A 24,783-nucleotide genomic window follows, 5' to 3' on the forward strand; every position below is an offset into this window, starting at 1 on the left:
TTATTGTTATCTTAAAATTTTATATTATTTATTATTTAAATTTTGATATAAATATATAGAAAAAAAAAGTTTTTTGAAAAATGAATTTTGACTCTCACAACTTAAAGAACAGTAGTCCAACCCAATCAACTCAAGTTTAACTCGATCAATCTGAGTTAAATTGAATTTAGAAAAATGAGGTTGGATTGAGTTTAAGTTAAGTGGCTTAAATTAGAAACCAAATTAAGTTAAGTTTAGTTCGGATTAAGTAAACTTGGGTTAGTCAACAACTTAACCAATCTGCCTAAGTTGAATAAAAGGATTACTTAAAGAAATAACTTCTATAAAAACACTTTTAACAAATAAGATTTTAACAATGTTACCATAAACAATTTCTTTACATATTAAATTATTTTTAAAATGAAAATATTATATTTTTATTTTTATTTTAAATTAATTTTATTAAATAAACTTTAAAATTAATATATATATATATATATATATATATATATAGTCTTCATCTTAATATTTAATCATTCTATTCCCAATTGCAAACCAAAATAAAAAATAAAAAATAAAATTTCTTATTTTTAAAATTAATGTAAATTAATTTTTAACATAAAATTCAAGATTAAGACAAATTATAAATAGTAAAAGATAATATAGTTTGAAAAATAAAATAACTATAACAAATTTCAAAATCATAAATCTGAAAAGTTCATCATTTTGGAAAAAAAAGGTAAATATTTAAACCAATTGCAAAAGATTTCCTATTCTTTTAATAACATCATAATTTATTGCATATTCGCTATTTAGAAAATATGTCATATCAATTCTTTCTCAAAAAAATATATAATCTTTATAAATTATAAATTTATATAAATTAAGCAATAAAAGAAATTAAATTTTGGTATAACAATAGATTTTTTTTCATAATAATTTGAACGAAATTAATCTAAAATTTTATCTTAAAAATCAATTTTTTTTCATAATAGGAATTGATATGGTTTTATATTTTACATTTTTCAAATAATTATTTTATTTATTTGAAAATTCAGATAGTTTTTTTTTTTTTTACTTTTTATTGGCTTATTACTTATTTCTTAAATTATTTTTAACTAAATAAAAAAAGTTAAAATATTCGGTGTTTTGAATGATAAAAATAAATTATCATAATTAAGATGAACTTAACGGTTTTTATTTACGGTTAATACTTAATAAAAATAAAATATTAAAAATAAATAAATAATTTAATACTTAATTATATTAAACATTATTTAGTATTAAGTTGTATTTGAAATTAAGTGATAAAAACAAACATCCATTGAAGGCTTTTTATTTGTCTTGGGTTGGAATTCTAATTGGAACCTTCGAGTGGATTTGACATGGATTGCATATTTGATAATGAATCAAGGGACTTATAGCCCGTTTGATAGTAATTTTAGGAAATGCTTTTAATATTTTTAATACTTGAAAATTTTTATCATTCAAGTGTTAAAAATGCTAGAAACATTTTTTAGAATTACTTCCAAACGCACTCTAAACTTCTAAATTATAGTCGAGTCCATCAGGACTTAGGAGTATTGAGTGAGGCTAATACATGGAGACGAAGGTTTTATTTAGAAAAGAGAACATAATTAGTACGTAGACAAATTTTAAATTCAGAAATCTCTCGGATCCATTTAATATCAATCAATAAACTTTTTGCAAAAGCTGATTCATCCTGGCCTCAACTTAATCAAAAGGAAATTTTAGATGTAAAAATTCCTCCATTTAAAGCGAAAGATATGTAAAGCCTTACTCAAGATAGAAATGTCAGAACTTACATGGCTGGTTTTGGTATGAGTGAAGTCATCTTCTCCACAACCCTCATATCTGCAGTCTTCCAAAATGAACTTTAGACTGACAAACAAAGCTTGAAAAGAAAAGGGTATATCATATAATCATATGATCTCTAATCACCTCAAATGATTCAGCAATTGATACACAGATATCTGCCTTTACAACTCTGAAGATTAAGCAAATTTTTGTGAACTTCTGACCAATGAATTATGAATCTAATCATGGTTTTGTTTAACTATACTGCTCATGCAGACATCTTTTCATGGCTAAGATTCTCTGTAGGTTGTGTTTCAATACCCTCACTGAAAGCCATTGGATCTTTTTAACCACCAGTACTAACAGTATTCTAAAAAGCCAAAGATGCTCCTCCGTACACTTGGCCATTAAGAAACAGCTACTGAAAGGAATCCAATAAATTGAAGAAAGAGGTGTTGCAAGCATCAAGTTGCTGGACATATAACCATCTATTCAAACAGATTTGATCCATATTTTCGATAATTCAACAACAAAATGATCAAGTTATACATGGGAGGGACTCCACCACCTACTTCAATCTATAATGCAAGAGGGAATAAGCATCTAAAGGAGAGAATTTAAATTTGGGTGAAGGAGTAATGACAATAGGAAATTTGTAATAAAGGAGAATAAAGATGGAGAATAAAGGACAAAAGCATCTTTATGAATTATGTGCAAGGCTGCATGCCCTTAAGCTTTTCTATTTTGCTTTTGCTTTTCTTTAAGTCATACACTGGATTGCTTTAGCTCTTTCAATTTCTTTTTTCTGTTTCACATGCTTCTCCTCACATTTGCTTTGCTCTGCTGCTGAGAGAAAATAAACAGAGAGAAGAAAAGAAAAGAGAAGAGAGTCCACCTTGGGCCACCCAGGTGCTTTCTTCACGTTGGCTGTGGTGCTGAATAAAGAAAGCAAAAACAAAAAGAAAACAAAATCCAACAAGGGGGGTATGCAGATCAATAAAATTGGAATACTCCCAGCTTCAAATGCTATATTAGTTCTTCACTGAAGATTTTGAGGGAATGAGAATAGAGCAATGCAGGGTTTGACAAGGCAAGAAAGCCAGTAAAGTAGGAAAGAATCTAGGAAAGCCAACATGCCATAGATCATCACCCAGTTTCAAAATCCAAGAAAGCCTATCTTTGTCATCCAGAGTGGGGCATCAATCATCTTTTGCAAAAATGTGGAATTTAATGACCTAACCCACTTGCTTTTTCCTATGCTTTCCCACTAATACTAATGTCCCGGCTCAGTTCAATGCGTCTAGAGGAAGCAAATACTTCCACTACCAAGCCTCCAGCCCAGCCCACTTTTCAGTGACCACACACTATGGCTTCTCACTTAAAAGGCTCATATATTCTCCATGTATTTTTCTATTTCAGAATTTTGCCACCTCTGTTACAGGTAAGAGCTTTGTGTTTCTCAAGAAAGCAACAGGAGAGATTTTATGAAGCTGGGGGAGGTGGATGCTGACAGCAATTTTTGAAGGAAAAAAAATTTGAAAAATCAGAGATACTCACAGTTTTATACCCAAGGATCAAATTCTCAAGAACAGAGAGATCGAGAACTGCATGTGATGAGGAGAAATCATTCTCCCGTCCAACCTTTGCAGGAAAGATAAGAATTCATGGCTCAGATAGAGTAAAGGTGTGGTTTATGGATCATACAATCAGAACAGAGGGTTTTGCTCTACTGGGTATAAGGTGAGATTGGCTTGAAACGATCTCTCTCTCTCTTCCTATTTTTACTGATGATACCAATCTTCCTCAGATTAAACTAGCTACTTCCAAGACTTCAGCTGCCCAAGCAGCTATGCTCGGTGTCCTAACTTGCAGCAGCAGCAACTGGTACTTCAACTGCTAGAGTTCCAGTGGCTGAAACATATGTCTACCATCCCGACCACTTCTGCTAAAGACACAGGAGGCGATCAACGAAGCTGTAGAAGCAGAAGCCGTTACAATTGAACATTCATACAGAAGCAAGAATTTTGTTTGACGCCCAGAAGAGGTTCCTTCAATCTCAAAAACATGCAAGCCTCTTCCAACCACCAAGAGGACTATAAGTTGAAGGACACACACCCCCAGCTCGGGGAGCGATGGCCGCATGGAGGAGTACGTGGTGGAGGCGGGTGGATCAGCAGCGACAGAGTTACAAGCACTTATGATCTTGTTGAACAGATGTATTATCTGTATGTACGAGTGGTAAAAGCCAAAGATCTTCCCACAAACGCTGTAACTGGAGGCTGTGACCCATATGTAGAAGTGAAGCTGGGGAATTATAAAGGAAAAACAATGCACTTTGAGAAGAAAACAAACCCGGAATGGCACCAGGTCTTCGCATTCTCTAAAGACAAGATTCAATCTTCAGTTCTTGAGGTTTATGTCAGAGAAAGAGATATGGTGTCGAGAGATGATTATCTTGGGAAGGTGGTGTTTGACATGAACGAAGTTCCAACCAGAGTTCCACCAGATAGCCCGCTGGCACCTCAGTGGTACAGATTAGAGGATAGGCGTGGGGACAGCAAGGTGAAAGGGGAGGTCATGCTTGCAGTTTGGATGGGAACCCAAGCTGATGAAGCTTTTCCAGAGGCATGGCATTCAGATGCAGCTACAGTACATGGAGAGGGTGTTTTCAATATCCGATCAAAAGTTTATGTATCACCAAAGCTCTGGTATCTCAGAGTCAATGTGATTGAAGCTCAAGACGTAGAATCACAGGACAAAGGCCAACTACCACAGGTTTTTGTGAAGGCTCAAGTTGGAAACCAGGTACTTAAAACCAAGACATGCCCAACCCGAACCACCAGCCCATTCTGGAACGAAGATCTACTCTTTGTAGCAGCCGAGCCTTTTGAAGAAATGTTGGTAATGACAATTGAAAATAAGATGGGCCCTTCAAAAGATGAAGTTATGGGCAGGATAAGCTTGCCACTCAACATCTTTGAGCGGCGCATGGATCATCGGCCGGTTCATTCTCGATGGTTCAACCTTGAAAAATTTGGATTCGGAGCTTTAGAGGGAGACAAGAGGCATGAGCTTAAGTTCTCAAGCAGGGTTCATCTCAGAGTCTGCCTTGAGGGAGCCTATCATGTACTTGATGAATCAACCATGTACATAAGCGACCAACGGCCCACAGCTCGGCAGCTATGGAAGCAGCCAATTGGGATCCTGGAAGTGGGCATCTTAAGTGCACAAGGGCTTCTCCCAATGAAGACCAGGGATGGCCGAGGAACCACAGATGCTTATTGTGTAGCTAAGTATGGGCAGAAATGGGTAAGAACAAGAACAATACTCGAGAGCTCCACTCCAAAATGGAATGAGCAATACACATGGGAAGTCTATGACCCTTGTACAGTGATAACACTGGGAGTTTTTGATAACTGCCACTTGGGTGGGAATGAGAAACCCGGTGGTGGCGGCGGAGCTGGAAAAGACTCGAGGATTGGAAAGGTGAGAATTCGTCTATCAACCCTAGAAACGGATCGGATATATACACATGCTTACCCGCTTCTTGTTCTACACCCATCTGGTGTGAAGAAGATGGGGGAACTCCAACTAGCTGTTCGATTCACTTGCCTTTCTCTGGCAAACATGATTTATCTCTATGGACACCCCCTACTGCCAAAGATGCATTATCTACATCCTTTCACTGTGAACCAACTAGATAGCTTGAGATACCAGGCCATGAGCATTGTGGCAGCGAGGCTTGGCCGCGCTGAGCCACCGTTACGGAAAGAGGTTGTGGAGTACATGCTGGATGTGGATTCCCACATGTGGAGCATGAGAAGAAGCAAAGCTAACTTCTTCAGAATTGTGTCTCTGTTTTCTGGTATGATCTCTATGAGCAGGTGGCTTGGTGAAGTCTGTCAATGGAAGAACCCCGTCACTTCAGTTCTAGTTCACGTCCTGTTTTTCATATTGATCTGCTACCCAGAATTGATACTCCCAACCATCTTCCTTTACATGTTTCTAATCGGGATATGGAACTACCGGTTCAGGCCGAGGCATCCTCCACACATGGATACTAAGCTTTCATGGGCAGAAGCAGTTCACCGAGATGAACTAGATGAAGAGTTTGACACTTTCCCTACGTCTAAGCCTCAAGATGTAGTGATGATGAGATATGACAGGCTTAGAAGTGTGGCTGGAAGGATTCAAACTGTGGTGGGAGACATGGCAACACAGGGAGAGAGATTTCAGTCCTTGCTCAGCTGGAGAGACCCAAGAGCTACGAGCCTCTACATAGTTTTCTGCCTCATTGCAGCTGTGGTTCTTTATGTGACACCCTTTAAAATATTGGCTTTGGTAGCAGGCCTGTTTTGGCTGCGGCATCCAAGGTTTCGAAGCAAAATGCCTTCTGCTCCCAGCAATTTCTTCAGGAGGCTGCCTGCTCGCAGTGATAGCATGCTTTGAAAAATGGAACACAACCAAGCTGTTTCTCACTGTTTTAACGTCAATTCTAATCTTGTACCTCATCCTTTCACTGTGTTACCATAACATGTCTGTTCTTTTGTTTGTTCAATAGAAAAAGGGCAAGAATCAACTCAGATCTTAAGTTCCCTTGTGTGACATTTCTTTCCTCCAAACCTAACATAAAAAAGAGGATGCAATTAAATGATGGGAAACATTGCAGAACTTAGGCATGTATGTGACTGTATGTATATACACATGATGAGAATGGAAGAAATGTCTTACATGTAGATAGAAAATGGCCAAAGACCTGAACAAATTAACAGTCTCCACAAAAATGCTGGATGGCGAAGTTTTGTCGGTTGGGTTGAAATGTAACATCTTCAACTGCCCTCTCTTTCCTTTTACTATTTGATGAAGGAAAGGTATAGAATACATCCAAATAAGGGTTATAGAACCCTACAGATGAGGAAAGGGTAGATCGCTCCAAGAATAGCACTTAAAAGTGTAGAAGATCAACCAGACCCAATAGAAAACACATTTCTCAGGCTGCAATGTAGGTGTAGTATGACAGACAAGCTGGGTACTTTTTAAGTTCCGAATTGGATCTGGTATTTCCAGTAGGAAAGTGAAGGTGTTGGGCAAATTAATATGCCATACCACCATTGAAGTAGGACCACTGCTTTGTCCCACTGTTTGGAATTGTTAAACAAAATGCAAGATAAGGTGTAATAACACCGTTTGACAATTGAATCATGAGACAGCTAAAATGGAAAAAGATAAATTCTTCACATAACTGAAAACTAGTAACACAAAATTTGGGGGTCCGGCCCAGTAAAATCTGAAATACAGTCACGGACATGCAAACTAGGATTACCACAAAATTTGGGTTCTGCCGAACAAAATCTGAAATACAATCCCTGATACTCTAAATCAAACAAATTCCAGAGCAGAGCATGTATCCTAATAACTGAGAAGTTCCTTTAGAAGACAAGCTCATGAGGTTTCATGCCTGACTTGAGAGAAAATCTTGCAGCCAGGTATACCTTCAACTCGGGAACTCCCTCAATGGATGCAATCAATGAAGCATCAACAGCCTTCTGGTCATCTTTCTTCTCCTGCGGGAGATCCTTCTTTTCCTACAGTTTGTCAGGAGGTAGAAAATCAAAATTGGGTTCAACAAGCCAAAGAAAACTATAAATCTTCCAGTGGAGATAAATATATGTGAACAAAGCATAAGACTCACCTCCTTCTCTGCCTCAAAAAACTCTCCCTCTCCCTTCTTCTTCTTTTGTACTTCCTTGGCAAAGTACTTGTCATCAAACTTCTCCACATTGACCTTGGAAATGTCAACCTTCGTGGAAGTTGCAATCACATAAGCTTGATTTACACGCCTTAGAGGAACACCATTAATCTTGAATGGCCCTGTTATGACTCAAAAAATCAGCATTAAAGAAATTGATATAAAACCAAACGGGATGAGAGCAAAGCCTACAGGTTGAAGAGGGTAACACGCAATGACACCAATCAAAATCATTACTAATACATCCATACAGTAAGCATGTTTTTTCACAAGGCAAATATATCAGAAGGTTTTGCTAGAAATTTTCTTCTATAAAGGGACAACCAGAACAAGATTCCACTGCAAAAGCAAGGAAAAACTCAAATTAGAGAGCATTATATATTGCAAACCCTCCTCTTCCACAACTATTCTTTCTCTAAAAATGAAAGTTGTTAACTTCCTGTATCACAGAGGTCATTCATAAACATTATAGCACATAACATGAAGTACATTTATGTCAACAAAAATTGTAAATGAGTGATCCAGAGTGTCTTCAAAAGAATTAAAGAATTTGTGGAATATGTGTATATATCTACACACACCAATCATATAAGACACGCCAAAAAATATTATTATAACTAGCAGTACATGTTGGTTTTATACCATGGGCACAACAAGGCTCATCTAGCCAATTTTAGTTTGCTAATAACAGAGAGTACTTTCCCAAGAGGACTCTCCAAGATTATTAATAAAGACTTGAAAGGGTATAAAATCTGCAAAGACAGTGACCTCTTCAAGAGTGTTTGCTTTCTATGACAACAAATGAATATCCGTATTTCAAAACTTCAAGGAGCATCATTAACTTTCTTTTATTCTGCATGATAGTGTTCTAGACAAAGTAGCATGTCAGCAAGTCAGTTGTATATGGATGGTCAGCATTGTTGTTTGGATTGGGCTCTTTACAAAGATGAACACAGTACATAGCTAAGTGCGCCTAGACCCAAGGCACAACCACTTCTTAGTTATGGTGCCTTGCTTGCCAAGGCATGCGGCTTATTGAAGAGGTGCACCTCATTACTCTACTTTTCCTTTTTAAACTTGAAATTTCTAGTTGCATATTGAAATTTATATAATTAGATTACTTTTTTGTTGAATGCTTCTTTCAAATGTTTGGAATCACAAATTTCCTATTGATTGGATTAAATTTTGGATCATATTTTATAAAATTGATATGCATCCTAGGTCAAGTTTCACTTTACTAAGACGCACACCTTGTGTTCCGCCTTGCACCTACGCTATAAGAGACTTTTGCGTCTTAGGTATGCCGCACCTTTTAAAACTATGACAGTGTTTTGGACAAATTATAATGTCAATAAGTGCATTTAAGATTGAAATGTGCAGCAAATTGAGAGCGCACACAAACAATTTATCCTGTCATGCCAGCAAAACTGCAAAAATTTGAAGATAAAGAATGTGAAAGCTATAAAGGCAGTAGACATGCACCACTTCCACCAATTTTAGTCTGAAACTTTAAAATGAACTAAAATGCTGAGCCCCTCATCATGATTTGGCATAAATATCAACAGACACATGATAAATTTCAATTTTTTGGAACAGCATGCAAGAACTCTCTTGAAGGATTATCCTAGTAGCCTTTCCCAAAAAACGGATATGTCAGCAGAACCAACATGTGACACACAAAATTAAACATGCTAAACAATTAACTCAAATTTTGGGGCATTGCTGGGGATACCAGAGGAAATTATAAGAATCATCTACTGCTGGGTGCGCCCTCATTCCTTCCTCAATTTTAAAACAAAATTACCATCAATTTCCCATTAATCCTAACCACGTCAGCCATTTAGAGTGTCCAGTAAAAATCAGATAATGGGCATAGCATTTCAAAAATAAATAAAAATCTATCACGGTATCACCCTAAACCAGCTTCTTAAAAGGCTTGTACTGAAGCCAGACTCTGACATCATCTAATAAAATATGCCATTAAACACTACGGCTTATACTTGTCCATTGAATTTCACAAAGCAAGTGTGACGACATGATGCCATAGTAACAGGCATAATAACTCATTTTCAGATTATTTTGACAAAAATCATTTTCTATAAAATCTCCATACACCTTTTGTAACAATTTGTTTCTCTAGTCCCACAGCCAAATAGTTCACAGGACATTATTTTCAGGACCACCTGTTATGTTCTTCTTTTTCCCCGGAAATAACAGTCTTTTTTTGCCGTGAAGGCACGGCGCTGATAGTGGAAATGATTTCGGTACAACATGAATCCTTTGCACTAAAACCTATGACACTTAATTCACATTCTTTCAATTAATCCAAAACCAAATTCAGACATCTGGTTCATTGTACCCGTGTTCCATTTTCAACACTATAAAGAACAACACCAAACGAAAAAATCATACTACATAACATCAAAATAAAAGCAAAATATTCAAAATCATTTCCAATTCAATCGCAATTGGCCTAAAACATTGGGAAAAAAAAAAACTTACCGGTAATCAGAAGCAACCCGGATGAGAGTTGTTTCAGAAAAACAACTCTCTTCCCTTTAAACCTCCCAGCCAAGATAATCAACACCGTTCCAGGTGTAATACTTGCCCTAATATTCACCAAAAGACATAAACACCAAATAAATAAAAAAAAGGAAACAGACAAAACCAAAACCACAAAAACATATTTCGAGAAAATAATCGAAAGATCTGAAAACAAGAAAAAAAAAAAAAAAAACACCATAATTAGAACCTGAGTTTGGTCGGCTTGGCTTTGTGCTTATTGATCAATGGCTTCTTGACATCATCGGCCGGGTAGAACTTTGGCAGCTTCTCCAATGGAGCTGGAGCCACCGGCTTCTTCTCGTGGCAAGGGAAAACACCGCCGTTTTTAGCCTTGATGGCCCAGAGACCACGCTTGTGGTACATTTTCGATCTAGAGAACTTGCCGACGCCGCGAATCAGATCCGGGTTTCGGCTTGTTCTTGGGGTTTTCCTTGGTGCCATCGCTGCGACTCTCAAGCCTCTGTCTCAGCAACCACGGCACTGTTAAGGAGAATCTAAGAGAGGCGTTTTGTAAACCCTAGACGCCTTAAGAGGAAGGACAAATATAAAAAATATCCAACGAGAGTTCTAAAAATGTCGATTACACTCTTTAAGCTTTCTAAAATATCAATCACACCCCTGATATATGTGTAGTATATATATCAAAATATTTTGAGTTTCTGAAATATCATTGACGCCCTTGGTCTCCTTATCGTTTAGTCATTGTCCATGGACTCAGCCCACCCATTTGGTTTGCTCAAAGAAAGCCCATTGGGCTGGGGCTAAATTCATTGACAATTTGGAGAAGTGTTTGTGAACCTAGGGTTGATGTAAATGAGTCATCTTATTTTAATAATTAAAAATATTATTATTAATTATTAAATATACTTTTTCCCTTTTCCAAAATATTTTGACTTCACTATTAAAATGAGCTAATTGTCAATTATTGGCCCAGTTATTATAGCTATGAAATTAACATCTCATTAATGGAAATCTCAACATTTCACTCAATATTACTTCTCAATATTACCAATTTCAATAACTTGAAAATTTCCATAGTAACCTGATTATGAGTAGGTTTGAAATTTTTGATAAGTTAGGTAGTGAAATTTTTTTGGAACCCAAAATTTCCTAATCGTGGATAGGTTGAATAGTGAAAATTTTTTGAAACTTAAAGTTTAATTAGTCTGACATTTTGTAACAATCCATGACACTTTGTCATCTTTATAACCCTAAATCTCATTATAACATTTTTTTTAATTGTATTTATCTTCGTTTTCTCCGTCATTAACTCGTAAATGTCAGATTATATCATTACCTTTTTAAAAATTTAGAAATTTCTAATTGCAACATTCAAAAGTTACAAAAATTAAATATTATAAAAATATCATTTTTAATACAAGGAAAATGAAAGTTCTCATCATAGGAAACTACGACAATGATACTGGCATCAAAAACCTCATCCCCTAAAAGGAATCATACGAAGATAATATAGCTTCACACTAAATGCAACTTTAGTGTGAAGTTATGGTCGTTTATGCCGCAACCCTTTATGATCAACATCAACATCATAGCCGCTAATGATCGACATGGATATCATGGTCATCAATGGTATTGTTTCTATCACTTCTCTTTGAATGATATATTAGGTTTTGCATAAATTTAGTTGCTAATAAATTTAATTTGTGGTTTTTTATTTTACTTTTTATATTTTATCTTTCATTTTAAACTTATTAAAGAACAAAAAAAGATCAATACACCAAGGACTCGACTCAAACCACCTAACTTCACCTGAAACTGTACAACAAATCTAAAGCAAGACAAGGTGAAAATAAGGATTAGGTCTAGCTGCCTTGTCTCACCCCATCCCGACCTTAATCTAAGTCGCATATAAGAAATTCCTTTTACCATAAAAGGAACATCAGAATGGGGTGATCCATCCAAAACCTACCTTCTCAATGTAACCAAAGATTGTTTCTCGATACCCTACCACCAGCCGCATCATGGAAAAATCCTAAACAAGAGTCGAGGCCCAACTTAAGTTAGGGCCTGGACCTTTCAGGGGGATGGATGGTGTATCAGGCCAATCTGGCCCAATATCGTGGCAACCCCAAACGACTCAGTATGGTATGCTTCATAATTGGGCCGGGCCAAGCAAGAGGTAACATCCTGTCCAAGAGGCCCTGGGCCCAACCCAATATTTATCTTTGATCTCTTTGTTGCATACTCGAGAGTATGATCTTTGTTTCCACAAGGCAACAATCACACAACCTCTGGTATGAATTAAATAGAGTAACTAAACTTGTATGGACCCTATAAGTCTGTGTTTTACTAATATCACAGCTTCTGTTAAGTTATCATTTCTTAAATAATGAATGATTATTTTATCCATAATGTAGGAGCTTAATGTACCAAAACCCAACCGTCTTACCTAACATGAAATGTCAACCTCTACCACCCTATTATTTTTCCTTTAGTCGTCCAAGCTATTGGATCTTAATAGAGCTATTAAAAAAGAAAAAAAAAAAAAAAAAACTCAAAGCAAATAAACTATATAGCGTGATGAAAAAAGTAAAAAATAAATTAGTCAATCAAATGCTAATGAAAGGTGATAGAAAAATTCAAAGCTTTTCTTAGACTATTTAAACCTTGCCTCTATAGTAAAAGACTAGTGTTAGGTTTTTCAAGTTACAATCAACACCTATGTCACATTTGTATATATGACTATCACCACTCCCATCTCCCCATTAATTTTCTAGGAAAATATTGAAATTTATCTATCATATATTATATTATATATAATTTGTGTTTTGTTTTTTTGTCGGTAATTAACTTAGAGTCCATTTGACCATGTGCTTTAAATATAGTTTTATGTTTTTAAATATAGTTTTCCATTTTAAAAATTTTATAATATCGTTTGGTCGTTGTTTTTTTTTAAATAAAATAAAATAGAAAATATTTTTTAAAAAATAAGTAAAAATTATTTTTATTAGTTTTTAAAAATAAAATAAAAATATATATTTGTTTAATTATGTTTTTTTAAGCTTATTTATTTTTAAATAAAAAAATAAAAAATTGTTTTTAAAAATAAATTTCAAAAAATATGGTGAAACAGACCAATCACTTTTTCATTTTTTTTAAAAACTCTAGACTTTATACATTCAACCATTTTATACAAACATATCTATGCGTGTATCACCTACCCCCTTCTTTTTTTTCTACATTTTATTTTATTTGTTTCTCCATCTACGTGTAAATAATTCACATCAATTGGTCAATTTCGGGCAGTTTTTCAAAAATTTTAATCAAGGGTCCATCCCTCTTCTCTTGCCACACAAGCTTCACATCCTTTTTTTTAAAGAAATATATTGGTGCGTGGTGGAAGGCATCTCGAAAGTTGAAAACCCAAAGATTTTAATCATTGAATAGTCCAAAGAATCGACAATTAAATTTTGAAAATGACATAAAATATATTTTTGAATATTCAAAATCATTTAAGAGTGGCATTTGAGGTCATCTTTGGGCATATGGGAATAGAAAAGGTGTGCTGTCAACTTTCTTTTAAGAGTCATGGGCAGTTTCCATGCAACAACATCACAGCCGCATGGGCATTTGACTCAAACAAAAACTATAGAATTTGTCCTTCTCTCCCTCGTGCGCCCAATGCCATAGAGAATTAAACAAGCTTAAACTCTTCCTTCAATCAATCTCAGTCAAATATGGCTGCAGAATCAATCATTAGTGCCTTAAATTCCTTAACCCATGAAGAAAATCAAGAGGGTAGAAATACCCGAGGAGAAAACAAAGAGAGTTAGATTACTCCTACTGTTTTGATTTTCATCTATTTTATTTGTCTATCTATACATCATCCCTCTGTGGAAACAAAGTAAAAGATACATTAAAGGAGTTGCTAGTACTAAAGGAAAAGAGTACTACTCTAAACATATGAAGATCAAACTAGGGTTTTTCATTTTCTCATTCCTGCCGAGGGCGAGCCATCCAGAGAGAACTGAGAGCTCGGAGGCGGTGGAAATACTCCGCCATGGCCAGCAGACACCTTGCCGCTTGTCGGGTGGTCAGGACTTGCTGCAGCCTGTGAATAGTCTGGTGCCTCAGATTGTCCGCCTGTAAGATTTTCATTCATTCATTTATTTACCAGAAATTAAAAGGAAAAAGAAAATCAGAGCTCATTCATATACTATTATTTTCATAGGGTACATTTTAACATGAATGATACATCGACTACAAATCAATCACCATCCTATGACTTTATGACATGCTTCCATTGTCAAATGCACTAGGGGAATACAAGGAAACCAGACAAGGACGTGTACGTGTATTTTACGTGTTGGGCAGGGTCTTACCAAACCCTAAGTTTGTTTTTTTTTACTAGAAATTTGATAGGAAAAACTCTCATTGTAGCCCATGTGAAATGTATCGATCTAGAACTTCATCTAGTACTGTAATTTTCTCCTGAGTCAACTCAAAACTCAGTGAGTTAAGCTCAAGATTTGGAACACGAGGTAAACCTTGTATGATCATGAAGGTCTGGGACTCATAGACCTTGCAAGTCAAACGGTTGCGACCATGACATCACATGGCATGGGCATAGACGAAAGAGATTCATAACTGTGTGGTGCTGCCACGTGCACAGATCTAGCACATCAGGTGAATCTCATGCTGGTGATTTTCTCATCCTATCTGCCCTTAACAATGGGCTTGAGTCACTCACCTAAGCCTCAATCACCGTCAACGAGCAGATTTAGAAAACGACATGAGCACTTTTTTTTTTTCTTTTCTGAAATATCAAAATACAACAGGTGCCATAAAAAATTCATAGTACTCTAAATTTATAGGAAAATTCTGGACACTAATTCAGGACTACATCAAATTTGGTTTGTTGATCAAGAATTTATGTATAAAATGTAAGTGGTGCTTGGGTATAGGTGGATACCCAGTAACCATCGGTCACCTAGAATTGGAGTGGTTCATGAATCTAAGGATTGGAGTAGGTTCCCAATCCAGTTGTCTCGCCTTGATATATTATACACACACCAACTCTGAAAAATAGTATTGAAATTACATACCTGTCTAACAAATCCTTCAAGAGTAGAGAGTTTGTTCATGGCAATAGCCATCTGACCCATGTAGTTCGCCATGTTAGGAGGCGCGCTCAGTGAGTCTGAAGCTATGGTGTCTGAGAGAGACTGATTCAGAGCTTCAAGCCCTTGAGAGAGAGCTTCTTCCGCCTCCTGGGTCGACTGCTGTAATCCACATATCCCCAAGATCTGTTGCTCCGTTAAGGGCTCAATTTGGTTCAGAATGATCTAACACCACCACACGTTTACCGCACATAAAAACCATTACACATCTCAAATTCATGGAGGAAAAAAATAAAAGAAAAAGAAATTATATTTCAATTTTGTTTTTCCACACCCATAGAATCCGAGTTAGGGTTTATTTGTTTACTACCAACCAAAGGAAGGATTGAGAATGAGAAAAACGAAATCAAGAGAGACAAGACACGGAAAGTGCACTCTGAACACACATGCTCTAGACAGTAGTCGTAAGAGAGATAAGCTTTATAGAATGGATGAGAATATGATCGAACCCTAACTTATAATGGAAAACTTCTTGGTATATCTCACGTACGTCATTCATCAATATTCTTTGAGGGATCTTCTTGAAAGGGCACGACAAGTTGGTCCGTGACTCCATGCAATAAGCGTCTTATATACCTTGTGGAGTATCTCATCGTACTTCTACATCTCATCTAAATTATCCTTTTCTTTTTCAATCACGTAAACAGTTAAAAGGGGCTCACTCTAAAGTTCTAAACTGAATAAATATATGGAGTTGGGTGTTTTGGAGCTAGGGTTTTATTTTTTCATAACTAGGGCTTGGGTGCTTGAGGGCAAATATAAATATTGGTAATGTGTTGAGGATTAGAGTACCTTGATGACCTCTGATGGGCGGAAACCACCCATCCACATGAAGCAACGTTCGGCCGGAGTCTTCCACATGCCCGAAACAAGATGAAAGACATCGGACTTGGCGACCATGCTCTTGAGGTTCATCATCCCATCGAAGTGTGCTATGCAGTTGTCCACGAAGAGGCGAAGGTCGTTCTCGGGTAAATGCTCTTGTACTGCTGCTCGAAGCTCGCACATGAGGCGGTGGTGCTCCTCAAGCCATCTACCGTATTCCATGTCAAAGACGGCGGCATCTATAAGGAACGACGTTCAAAGGGATTAGCCGAGGAAATCCATTTATATATCTCTTCAATATATTCAAATATAACAAAGAGCTTAATCAATTAGCTTTGGAAATGTACCTGAGCTCAAGTTGGTCACAGCCACAGGAGCATTCTGGTCTCCTCCTCCTCCTCCTAAAAGTCCTCCACCAGTGAAAATTAGGCCCTAAAAAGAGAATCCAACCTATGAGTTTATACATGTTTTTCATGCTGAAAATCTGATGAAAAAAAAAAAGGTTGTTTGTAGGCTTTTGTTGTCCAAGAATCTCACTTGAGCTCTAGCTCTTTGTAGTTCTTGTTCCAGCTGTGTGAGCTTGATCCTGCTGGACTCTAGCTGCTGAACATAAGCCTGCAGTAGAATAAAAGTACAAATGGAACCCAGGTCATGATTTTCTGCTGTTTGGACTTTGGATAGAAAGAATAATGATGACTAGCTAATTTTATCTGGATTTACCTTTTTTCTTAGCCTGCTTTTCCGGGCTGCCTCTCTATTCTGAGCAAGTCTTCTCAGTGTCTACTTAGAGGGGAAAAAAAAAAAGAGAGAGAGAAAGAAAGAAAGAAAAGCACTTAACATTGTTGAAGAAGATGCAAATAGATGGATGTAAAGAAATTGCTGTGGAAACGGAGCTAGACAAGTAACCGCCACCTTAGGGTCTGGCGTTTTGGGTCCTTCCTGCTCTGAACTCGATGTTGGACCTTTGCGGTTTCCTTCGCGCTGTCATAATATTCCAAGCAACAACATTCAAATATTTAGAAAAGAGGAAAAAAAAACAAAAACAAAAACAAAAACCCGAATTAAAATAAACTATCCTACCTTGACAGCCTTGGCTGGTTGATCAGGCCCAGAAACATTAGCATCATTTTTTGGGTTGGCCAACTCCATAGATGGCTCTGATGGTCTCTTTGAACCGCTGGTTGATGGAGAAACCAACCCTAGACTCGCCTGAGAAGTACAAAACAAACCCATATTTTTCATTTTTACCTTAAAAAAAAAAGCTGAGAACTCAAGGGCAAGAAAAGAAGTATGTGTGATAACAGTTATATACCTTTATTGGTGGTTCTACGTGCATAGGCTGAGAGGGGAAAATGTTTAGCGTTGGAGGTCTGATATCTGAGTTATCTGGAAAAAAGAAGAAATTTTGAAAGCATTAATTGCCATGAAAGAGAGAGAGACAAGGAGGAGAGAGACACAATGATTAAAGGAGAAGCCAAGTGAGGAGAGCTGTGAATGAAAGTCTTGGAATCATCGTGCATTTGTAGCTCTCTGCCAGCCAAAACAGAAAAAAGAAAGAAGAAAATAGAAGAAAAAGAAAGCTGAAAAAACAGATCCCATCTTCGTACCCTTTTCAGTACATACATAATTCTCAACAAATTCTTGATGATCTTTGGTTTGTTACATGTCATGGTCTAAATCCCAAATAACAAGAAATAAAGAAGGATTTCGGAAGAGAGGAAAAACAATTTTTCTTGGAATTTGGATTTTCTTCTTTCCTCCCCTCTTCTTTCTGCAAGGATCCGGTCAAAGAAAGTACAAGCAGATTTAATCTGTTGAACATGCTTTTCCTGTGACCCAAACAACCCTTTCCAAAGAGAATCTCCCAGACAGACGCAGAAAGTTAATCAAAGAAGAAAATCCCTTATAATCTCTCATGTCTCAGAATTTTAAAACCAAGAGAAAAAAAGAAAAAAGAAAAAAGAAAGAACGATAGAGAGAGAGGCGCTCACGTCTTTGCTCTTGTATAGCTGAAGGATCATGCCCATCGAGATAGAGAAAAAGGGCTTGATCCAATTCTCCTAAATCATAAGCTCCAGGGTCTTTGCTTCTGATGACACCAAAAAAATTCAACACAAGAAATTAAAATTTAAACCACAAAATTAAAAACCAAATTTTTTTTTTTCAAACATTCAGGCTTGTTGTGTATAAAATTAATACAAGAAGTTTCCAGGCATAGCTGATGATGACGATGATTGCATCATTCCGTAAGACATCTGATGATGATCCAACACTTGCTGGTGCTGCTGTTGCTGCTGTTGTTGATGCTGTAATTCTAGGTGGCTCGTGTGGTTGGTGGGTTTACTAGCGGTCGCCATGAAAGGACTCACAAGAAGCTTTGCTTCTATTTCTTCTTCAGCAGCAGCTCTTGAGAACCTCATTAATGGTGAAACTGCCTTGAGGTGTGTCCAGTGCAGATCATTTCTAGAGATAAAGAGATAGAGAGAGAGAGAGAGAGGGAGTCGGTTATGGGGTTTGATAATAAGAAGATAAAAATGAGGGAGGAAAAGGGAGAATAGAATTCAATGCAAATGAAACAAACGACAAAGCTTTTTCAAGCTCTCTCTTTCTCCATCTTTTCTCTTTCTCTCTCTCTTCACACAACCAGACGACTTTCTCCAAACCAAATTTTCAGATAAAGCGGTCTCAAGATATCTGCTTCAACTCCCTCCCTCTCTCTCTCTTCCTCTCTTTCTAAAACCGCTCCAATCAGACAAACCGCTTTTGGAATTGACAAAAATGGAACCACCCCGGGTTGAGATTCTATGGAAACCGCCTATGGCTTCCTTGTCCAACCTTCTCAACCTTCAATTACCGAAATGCCCTCCTTTCATTTGGAAATTGGATTTTCATCCTCCCTTTTTCTCTTCATGCAAATTAAACCTGCACGTATTTGATGGCGGTGGCTTGGTTTTGATGCGGGTGTGTAACACTTTAACCAAGGAGGATAGTTTAGTCATTTACAAATTGAAATCACATGTAAAAATGTCATTCATCTCAGTCAATTTGTCCTAGGATTGCAACAATTTGTCCTACGTTAGACTCTAATTACATCGATTATTCAAATTGTATGATCATATTGGACTGGATCCAATTAAATTAAAATATTTAATGAATATTTAATAGCATATATATTTGAATTTGGTAAATAATTTGTACTTCATTTAAGAAATGTTGCTTGCATGATAAGGACTTGTAATAAAACAGTTCTTAGTTGGTGATTTTGTTTTTTTTTTTTTTTGTTGTTCTCCTCTTACTTGTTACCCTAAATAATAATAATAATAATAATAATAATAATAATAAAATTAGAAAAAATCTTTTTCGGTTAAGAGGTTTCAATAAAACCCTTTTGTTTTTCAAAGCTAATAATCAAAATAGCCAAAATTATTTTTCAAATATATATATTTTTATATTTTTTAATCAAATACAAAAAAAAAAAAAAATTGTATTAGCACTTTAATTAATTATTATGAAGACTAATTTGGTTTCCCGTCCAATAATAATTATATCTAATTATTTATTTATTTTAATAGATATTTTTACTGTAGAAAATATGGTCTAAAAGAAAATATTGTTCCACATTTTAATATCTTTATATATTTTACTAAAGAAAATTATAAAAATAAATGGTGGATTCAGTGGGTGGACCGTACGGGGTATAATCGTCAATTAAAATTTTGACATTGTTACACGGGCAGCTGTCGGCTGAAGAAAGTTGACTGAAGACACGTGTCAGCGAGAAGTTCTGTCCTTATATGAAGGCGTTGAGGTAGTGGGACCCATAGCCTCGAGTAATTAGTGACTAATTACGAGAAGCATACGGCTGCGAGCTCCGAGCTCTCTGATACTCGGGGGTTTCAAGTGGGTCCCACTAGACCACCCCCTCCCAGCCCTGTGATTTTTAAATTCATTAGTTTTTGTTTTCAACTACTCTGAAAAAACAACGACTCTGCTAACAGCAAAGAAAATGATGTCAAAAAATATTCATAAAATATGTGAGTTGTTATTTGAGCACACCTCCATTCTGCTATTACCCTTTCCATATTTTATATATATATATTATAATGTTTTTATGATAATTATTTCTGAAAATAAATTTTTATTATCTAAAATAAAATAATAAAAAAACATATTTGATAATTTAAAATTAAAAAATAACTTTTTACTTTTAAAAATAGAAAACAATGTTGTTTTCATATCAACTACTTTCATTTATTTTTTAATACTATTTTAAAAAATAATTATATAAATATGAAGAATAATTAAAAATAAAAATTTATATATAAAGATTATTTTTAAAATATAAAATTCAGGTTAAAATCATTTCCTCTGTTTTATAAAATATTATCAAATTTGCAAAGCCTAAAAATCATCTACTAAAAAGAATAAATGCATACTAATTTGAATCGACTTTTAGGAAATTAAACACTTTTTTTTTAAGTTTAATAAAAGTTTCTATATTTAATTAATTAATTTTATTTAAAATAATTTATAATTTTTAAAAATTAGTATAAATTTAAGAAAATATTGTTTACTGTTGAAGGTCTATTTATTGAAGTTATTTATTATACAAAGTCTATTTTTACTTGTGTAATAAACTATTTTATATTTAATAAATATTTTATATTATTAATATAATCCTTTAAAATTTATGATTTTAACTTGAGCTTCAACTTTCAATCGAAGTATAAAAGCAAAATAATAATAATAATAATAATAATATTTGTTATGATTTATAATTACTGAATTACTAGTTTTTTAAAAAAATTAAGCATATATTTCTTAATACCTTCCTTTACACGTAATCTCATACCAACATGTGAAAAAATATCATAAAATTGCAAATTAGGAAAAGAAGATACCGAACCCATGACATCCTCTAAGTCAGGCTCTGATGGCATGTTGAATTATAAGTTTTTTAAAAAGTTTTAATTTATTGGATTTGAGCTTAAAATCCATATCATACTATTAAACAATAATTAATTATAATTAGAATAGCAAATAAATCAAATCCATAGAATTGCAGCTTATGATTGGTGAGGATAGATGAAATCATGAAGTCACTTTCATGGTGAAATAAATGGTGGGTTTCTAGGGAAAGCGATCTTTCTAGAGTTGCTCAAAGGAGATCCCATTGCAAGAAATCTAGTGAGAAGAACAAGAAAAGGAAATCAATTTCCATCGCTATTGCTTTTGAAAAAGTTGCTTTATTCAGCATAGTTTCTTTTACCAGTATCAAAGAGAAATAAAATTTGAACACAATCCAAGGAAAAAGGGAAAAGGCCAAGCAAAGGGGTATGAATTAGTAAGAGTCATAAATTAGATTTTGGAGTTCTAAAAAGATCTTCCTCTGATTATACTGACCAGGAAGCATATATTATTCTCCTTGTTTTTCTCAGTTTGTCTTGCAGCACTTTTTCCCACCTTCCAAACACAATTTTATTTACTAATAATTTTCTTCATCAAAAGTCATCTTCTTCATCCTTTCCTCTTTTTTTTTTTCCTCCATTTTTGGGTGATCCATTTGTCTTCATTTAGAAACCTCCCCATTAAAAACAATTAACCTCAAGACTCTATGGCCCAAATGGAAATCACTAGTCAAAATAGAGATAATGCTAAACAACATAATGCCATCAATTTTCCCAAGAAAATATCACCCCCTTCCATAGAAATTTACTGCATTTTCTTCTACTGCGTCAATGTGGGGATTTTCCAAGTCAAGTGTGCGTTTCACCTACCAAAACCTTATTACTATTATTGTATATGGTAATCCTCCAAGAAACTTTATTCAACTTGCAACAATACATGAATCTTGTATTGATTGTGTATATAAATGCATATATTATTTCCATTGACTAGAATTTTTTTGTTTTGTTTAGTAAATGAAAAAAAAAATTTTAAAAAATAATACAATATTTTATTTTTATTTTTTTGGGTAGTCTCATCACCATTGCTTTGTGCATATTTGAACACAAGGTGGTTAGAAGAATTTTTCTTATTTCAACTGTCATGATCAAAGAAGTTTTTTATTGTCTAGATTATGAATAAATAAATGGAGGACATTGGAAAGTAGGATTTGAGTTTGATTAATTAATGTATATGTTTTGTTTTTGTTCCTCTTGGACCTGAGCCTGGCTTCAACCTCCCTCTCTAGGAGGCAAAATATTTAATTAGGAAAGAAACAAACTATTTGGATTAGGTATATCAGAACACATCCACAAAAGTAAAATATTTTAATAATTATATGATTTAGGCCTTCTTAATGCCATTCTAAGCATGCTCTACCTTGGGTTTCCACCAACTCCTCCCATTCGCTGAGTCCATATTTCTATAGTGAAAAGCAACAATATATTAATGTCAACTAGAACCCTAATTTAGAAATTATGGTTTGATATGCAACCCTTGAATAAAAATGTGAGTAGTATAGTTGAATAGTCCAAGTATAACATTTTTGTTACCTATTCTTATGTGAATCTAAGCCCGGACTTATTTATTGAAATCGAGTAAACGAACAAATATCTATTGTTTATGCTCAAACATAATATCCCACATCGAATAACGGATTAGTGGAATGAGGAGTCAAAAGACAGGTAAGGGGGGGTGGGAATGACCTATCAACTATTGGTGACCTTCCCTTGAATAGATCACTAGAGCTCTTAAATGTATTATTTAAGTTCTAGAATGCCATCTAGTTGGGGGTTTCGACTTGAAGGTTCTAAAATATGGTGCGAGTTCATCTCTCTCGACCAATTCAGGTTCAAGGGAAGGGTGATCAATAATGAATAAGTATTTATTGTTTTATATTTTAATGTGATATCCCACATTAGATATATGTATAAATTCTTCTTAGAGTGTGTTTAGTAATGATTCTAAAAAACGTTTCTAATCTTTTTAATATTTAAATAATAAAAATTTTAAAATATTGAAAACTTTTCTTAAAATTATTATCAAACTAATTCTTGATCTTATTGATGTGTTTTAAAGTTATGAGCATCTTTTTAGGCCCAAAGTAAACTACAAATCATTATAATTTGTATTAAAATTGATCATCAACCACTAGTAATTGATATAAACTCCTCTTAATCCGATATATATTGGATATATAATATGTATAAACCCCTCTTAATTTTATTGATACATTTTAAAGTTGTGAGTGTCTTTTTAGGCCCAAAATGAACTACAAATCATTATAAATGTTATCAGAAACAATCCTCGATCAATAATGATTAATATATATATATATATATATATATATATATAAACTTCTCTTAATTTTATTAACGAATTTATAGTTGTGAATGTCCTTTTAAGCCCAAAGCTAATTGCAAATCATTATAAATAGTATCATAATAGATTCTCGTGTATATATAAATATATATATTAATTACCTTTTTAAATTTTATAAAGATTAAATTTATTTATGTCTCATAACATCTAATGCTTTACTTATTCAAGGAAATTGATGCAGGCCTACAATGTCTTTCCGGTACCATATCCCTCTACATACATTAGAAAATTTAGTGTGTTGGTTGATGTAGGTAATCTCTTGATTCCTACAATATGAAAGTCAAAATCATATTCAATAATGAAATTTGAGCTTGATAATATAAAAGTTACAATTTTTTAGTCACTTAATGTTGGCCCTTTAACTCCCCCATGGTCTATTGCTCTTGCTAGATTCTTTATGATGTCTGATTGGTGATTTTTTTATTTGCTATCTTCAATTTGGTTTGTTGGTACAAAATTCATTAGGTCACCCAATCTTGTTAGCGACTCTTTAAATAGCAAAACTTGTTCAAAATACTACAAACCCACATAGATGGCACTACTACTAAAATATAAAAATTAAAATAAATCATTTTTAAGGGCAGTCAAATTTGGAAATATACATATGACACTTTCAAAAGTAGACATGACTAAAGTAAAATAATAATAATAATAATAATAAATAACCCCATAAATCACTCTTCTTCTCTATTAAAACCCTGGTATTTTATTAGGGTTTGTATTTGACAGCATAAATCTTTCTAAAAACCCTAATATTTTATTAGGGTTTAGTGTCTGTATTCAATGGATCAATCCTTCTCTATGTTGAAATGTTATTGTTCTGACTAATTATTTTGTACCATGTGATCAATAAAAGACTTTGGGCAATTATTCTTGAATTGACTATTAGAAAATAGCATTTGGTCAACTAAGGGCATCTTATTAATTAGCTGAGTATATATGCCATGCCCAACACTTCAACACAACTTATTCAATACACAACTTACATATATAGATATCTGATTTTCCTTTTTTTTTTTTTTTTTTTTGCTACTTTCTTTGAATCAAACACAAAGACTTGAATAAGTAAATAAAAAAATACAAAGGAGCTTTATGGCCAAGAATAAAGATGCTCCAATAAGAGATTTTTTAAAGTATATATATTTTTTAATTGTGACATGATACTGTAAAAATTGAATGAATATTTTAGTAATTTTTTATTTTATACTTTAACTAGAAGTTCAAATTAAAATTAAAATCAATAATATTATGAAATCTCTATTAAACATGGAATAACTTACTTTGTAAAGCAAAATAAGGTTTTTGGGGAAAATAAGGGTCTAATTAGTATTTGTTTTCGAAAACAATTCTGAAAATTTGTTTTTTGATTTTTGTATAATA

The 24,783-nt window shown here is 34.4% G+C and overlaps 3 protein-coding genes across 3 annotated transcripts; 1 reads left to right on the plus strand and 2 right to left on the minus strand.

Annotated features, from left to right (window-relative positions):
* The first annotated feature begins 2,605 nt into the window (after window positions 1–2,605).
* Window positions 2,606–6,388, plus strand: LOC100262254 (FT-interacting protein 1). Its single transcript, XM_002277934.5, has 2 exons — window positions 2,606–3,537; window positions 3,605–6,388. Exon 2 carries the CDS (start codon window positions 3,862–3,864, stop codon window positions 6,244–6,246), a length of 2,385 nt encoding a protein of 794 aa, XP_002277970.2. The 5' UTR covers window positions 2,606–3,537; window positions 3,605–3,861; the 3' UTR covers window positions 6,247–6,388.
* Window positions 6,389–7,013: 625 nt separating this feature from the next.
* LOC100257150 (large ribosomal subunit protein eL6z) lies at window positions 7,014–10,753 on the minus strand. Its single transcript, XM_002277996.5, has 4 exons — window positions 10,299–10,753; window positions 10,049–10,155; window positions 7,490–7,668; window positions 7,014–7,382 (listed from the first exon to the last, which is right to left on the minus strand). Exons 1-4 carry the CDS (start codon window positions 10,550–10,552, stop codon window positions 7,227–7,229), a joined length of 696 nt encoding a protein of 231 aa, XP_002278032.1. The 5' UTR covers window positions 10,553–10,753; the 3' UTR covers window positions 7,014–7,226.
* A 3,134-nt stretch (window positions 10,754–13,887) lies between these two features.
* Window positions 13,888–18,880, minus strand: LOC100262335 (bZIP transcription factor TGA10). The gene is made up of 11 exons (XM_002275111.4): window positions 18,277–18,880; window positions 18,069–18,166; window positions 17,390–17,463; window positions 17,158–17,286; window positions 16,990–17,058; window positions 16,798–16,857; window positions 16,615–16,692; window positions 16,425–16,509; window positions 16,045–16,316; window positions 15,178–15,417; window positions 13,888–14,215 (listed from the first exon to the last, which is right to left on the minus strand). The coding sequence occupies exons 1-11, from the start codon at window positions 18,495–18,497 to the stop codon at window positions 14,066–14,068; spliced, it is 1,476 nt and encodes a 491-aa protein (XP_002275147.1). The 5' UTR covers window positions 18,498–18,880; the 3' UTR covers window positions 13,888–14,065.
* Between the last annotated feature and the right edge of the window lie 5,903 nt (window positions 18,881–24,783).

The sequence above is a fragment of the Vitis vinifera genome, chromosome 8 (assembly GCF_030704535.1).
Source record: "Vitis vinifera cultivar Pinot Noir 40024 chromosome 8, ASM3070453v1".
NCBI lineage: Eukaryota > Viridiplantae > Streptophyta > Magnoliopsida > Vitales > Vitaceae > Vitis > Vitis vinifera.

Excerpts from the sequence above, each read along its gene's own strand:
- LOC100257150 (XM_002277996.5), bottom strand. The coding sequence starts at position 10,552 with ATGGCACCAAGGAAAACCCCAAGAACAAGCCGAAACCCGGATCTGATT. Across the intron at positions 10,156-10,298 it reads GCCAAGCCGACCAAACTCAG|GGCAAGTATTACACCTGGAA; the intron begins GTTCTAATTATG and ends GGTGAATATTAG. Across the intron at positions 7,383-7,489 it reads TTTTTGAGGCAGAGAAGGAG|GAAAAGAAGGATCTCCCGCA; the intron begins GTGAGTCTTATG and ends GACAAACTGTAG.
- LOC100262335 (XM_002275111.4), bottom strand. The coding sequence starts at position 18,497 with ATGAGGTTCTCAAGAGCTGCTGCTGAAGAAGAAATAGAAGCAAAGCTT. Across the intron at positions 18,167-18,276 it reads GCTATGCCTGGAAACTTCTT|AAGCAAAGACCCTGGAGCTT; the intron begins GTATTAATTTTA and ends TGGTGTCATCAG. Across the intron at positions 16,693-16,797 it reads AAAGCAGGCTAAGAAAAAAG|GCTTATGTTCAGCAGCTAGA; the intron begins GTAAATCCAGAT and ends ATTCTACTGCAG.
- LOC100262254 (XM_002277934.5), top strand. The coding sequence starts at position 3,862 with ATGCAAGCCTCTTCCAACCACCAAGAGGACTATAAGTTGAAGGACACA.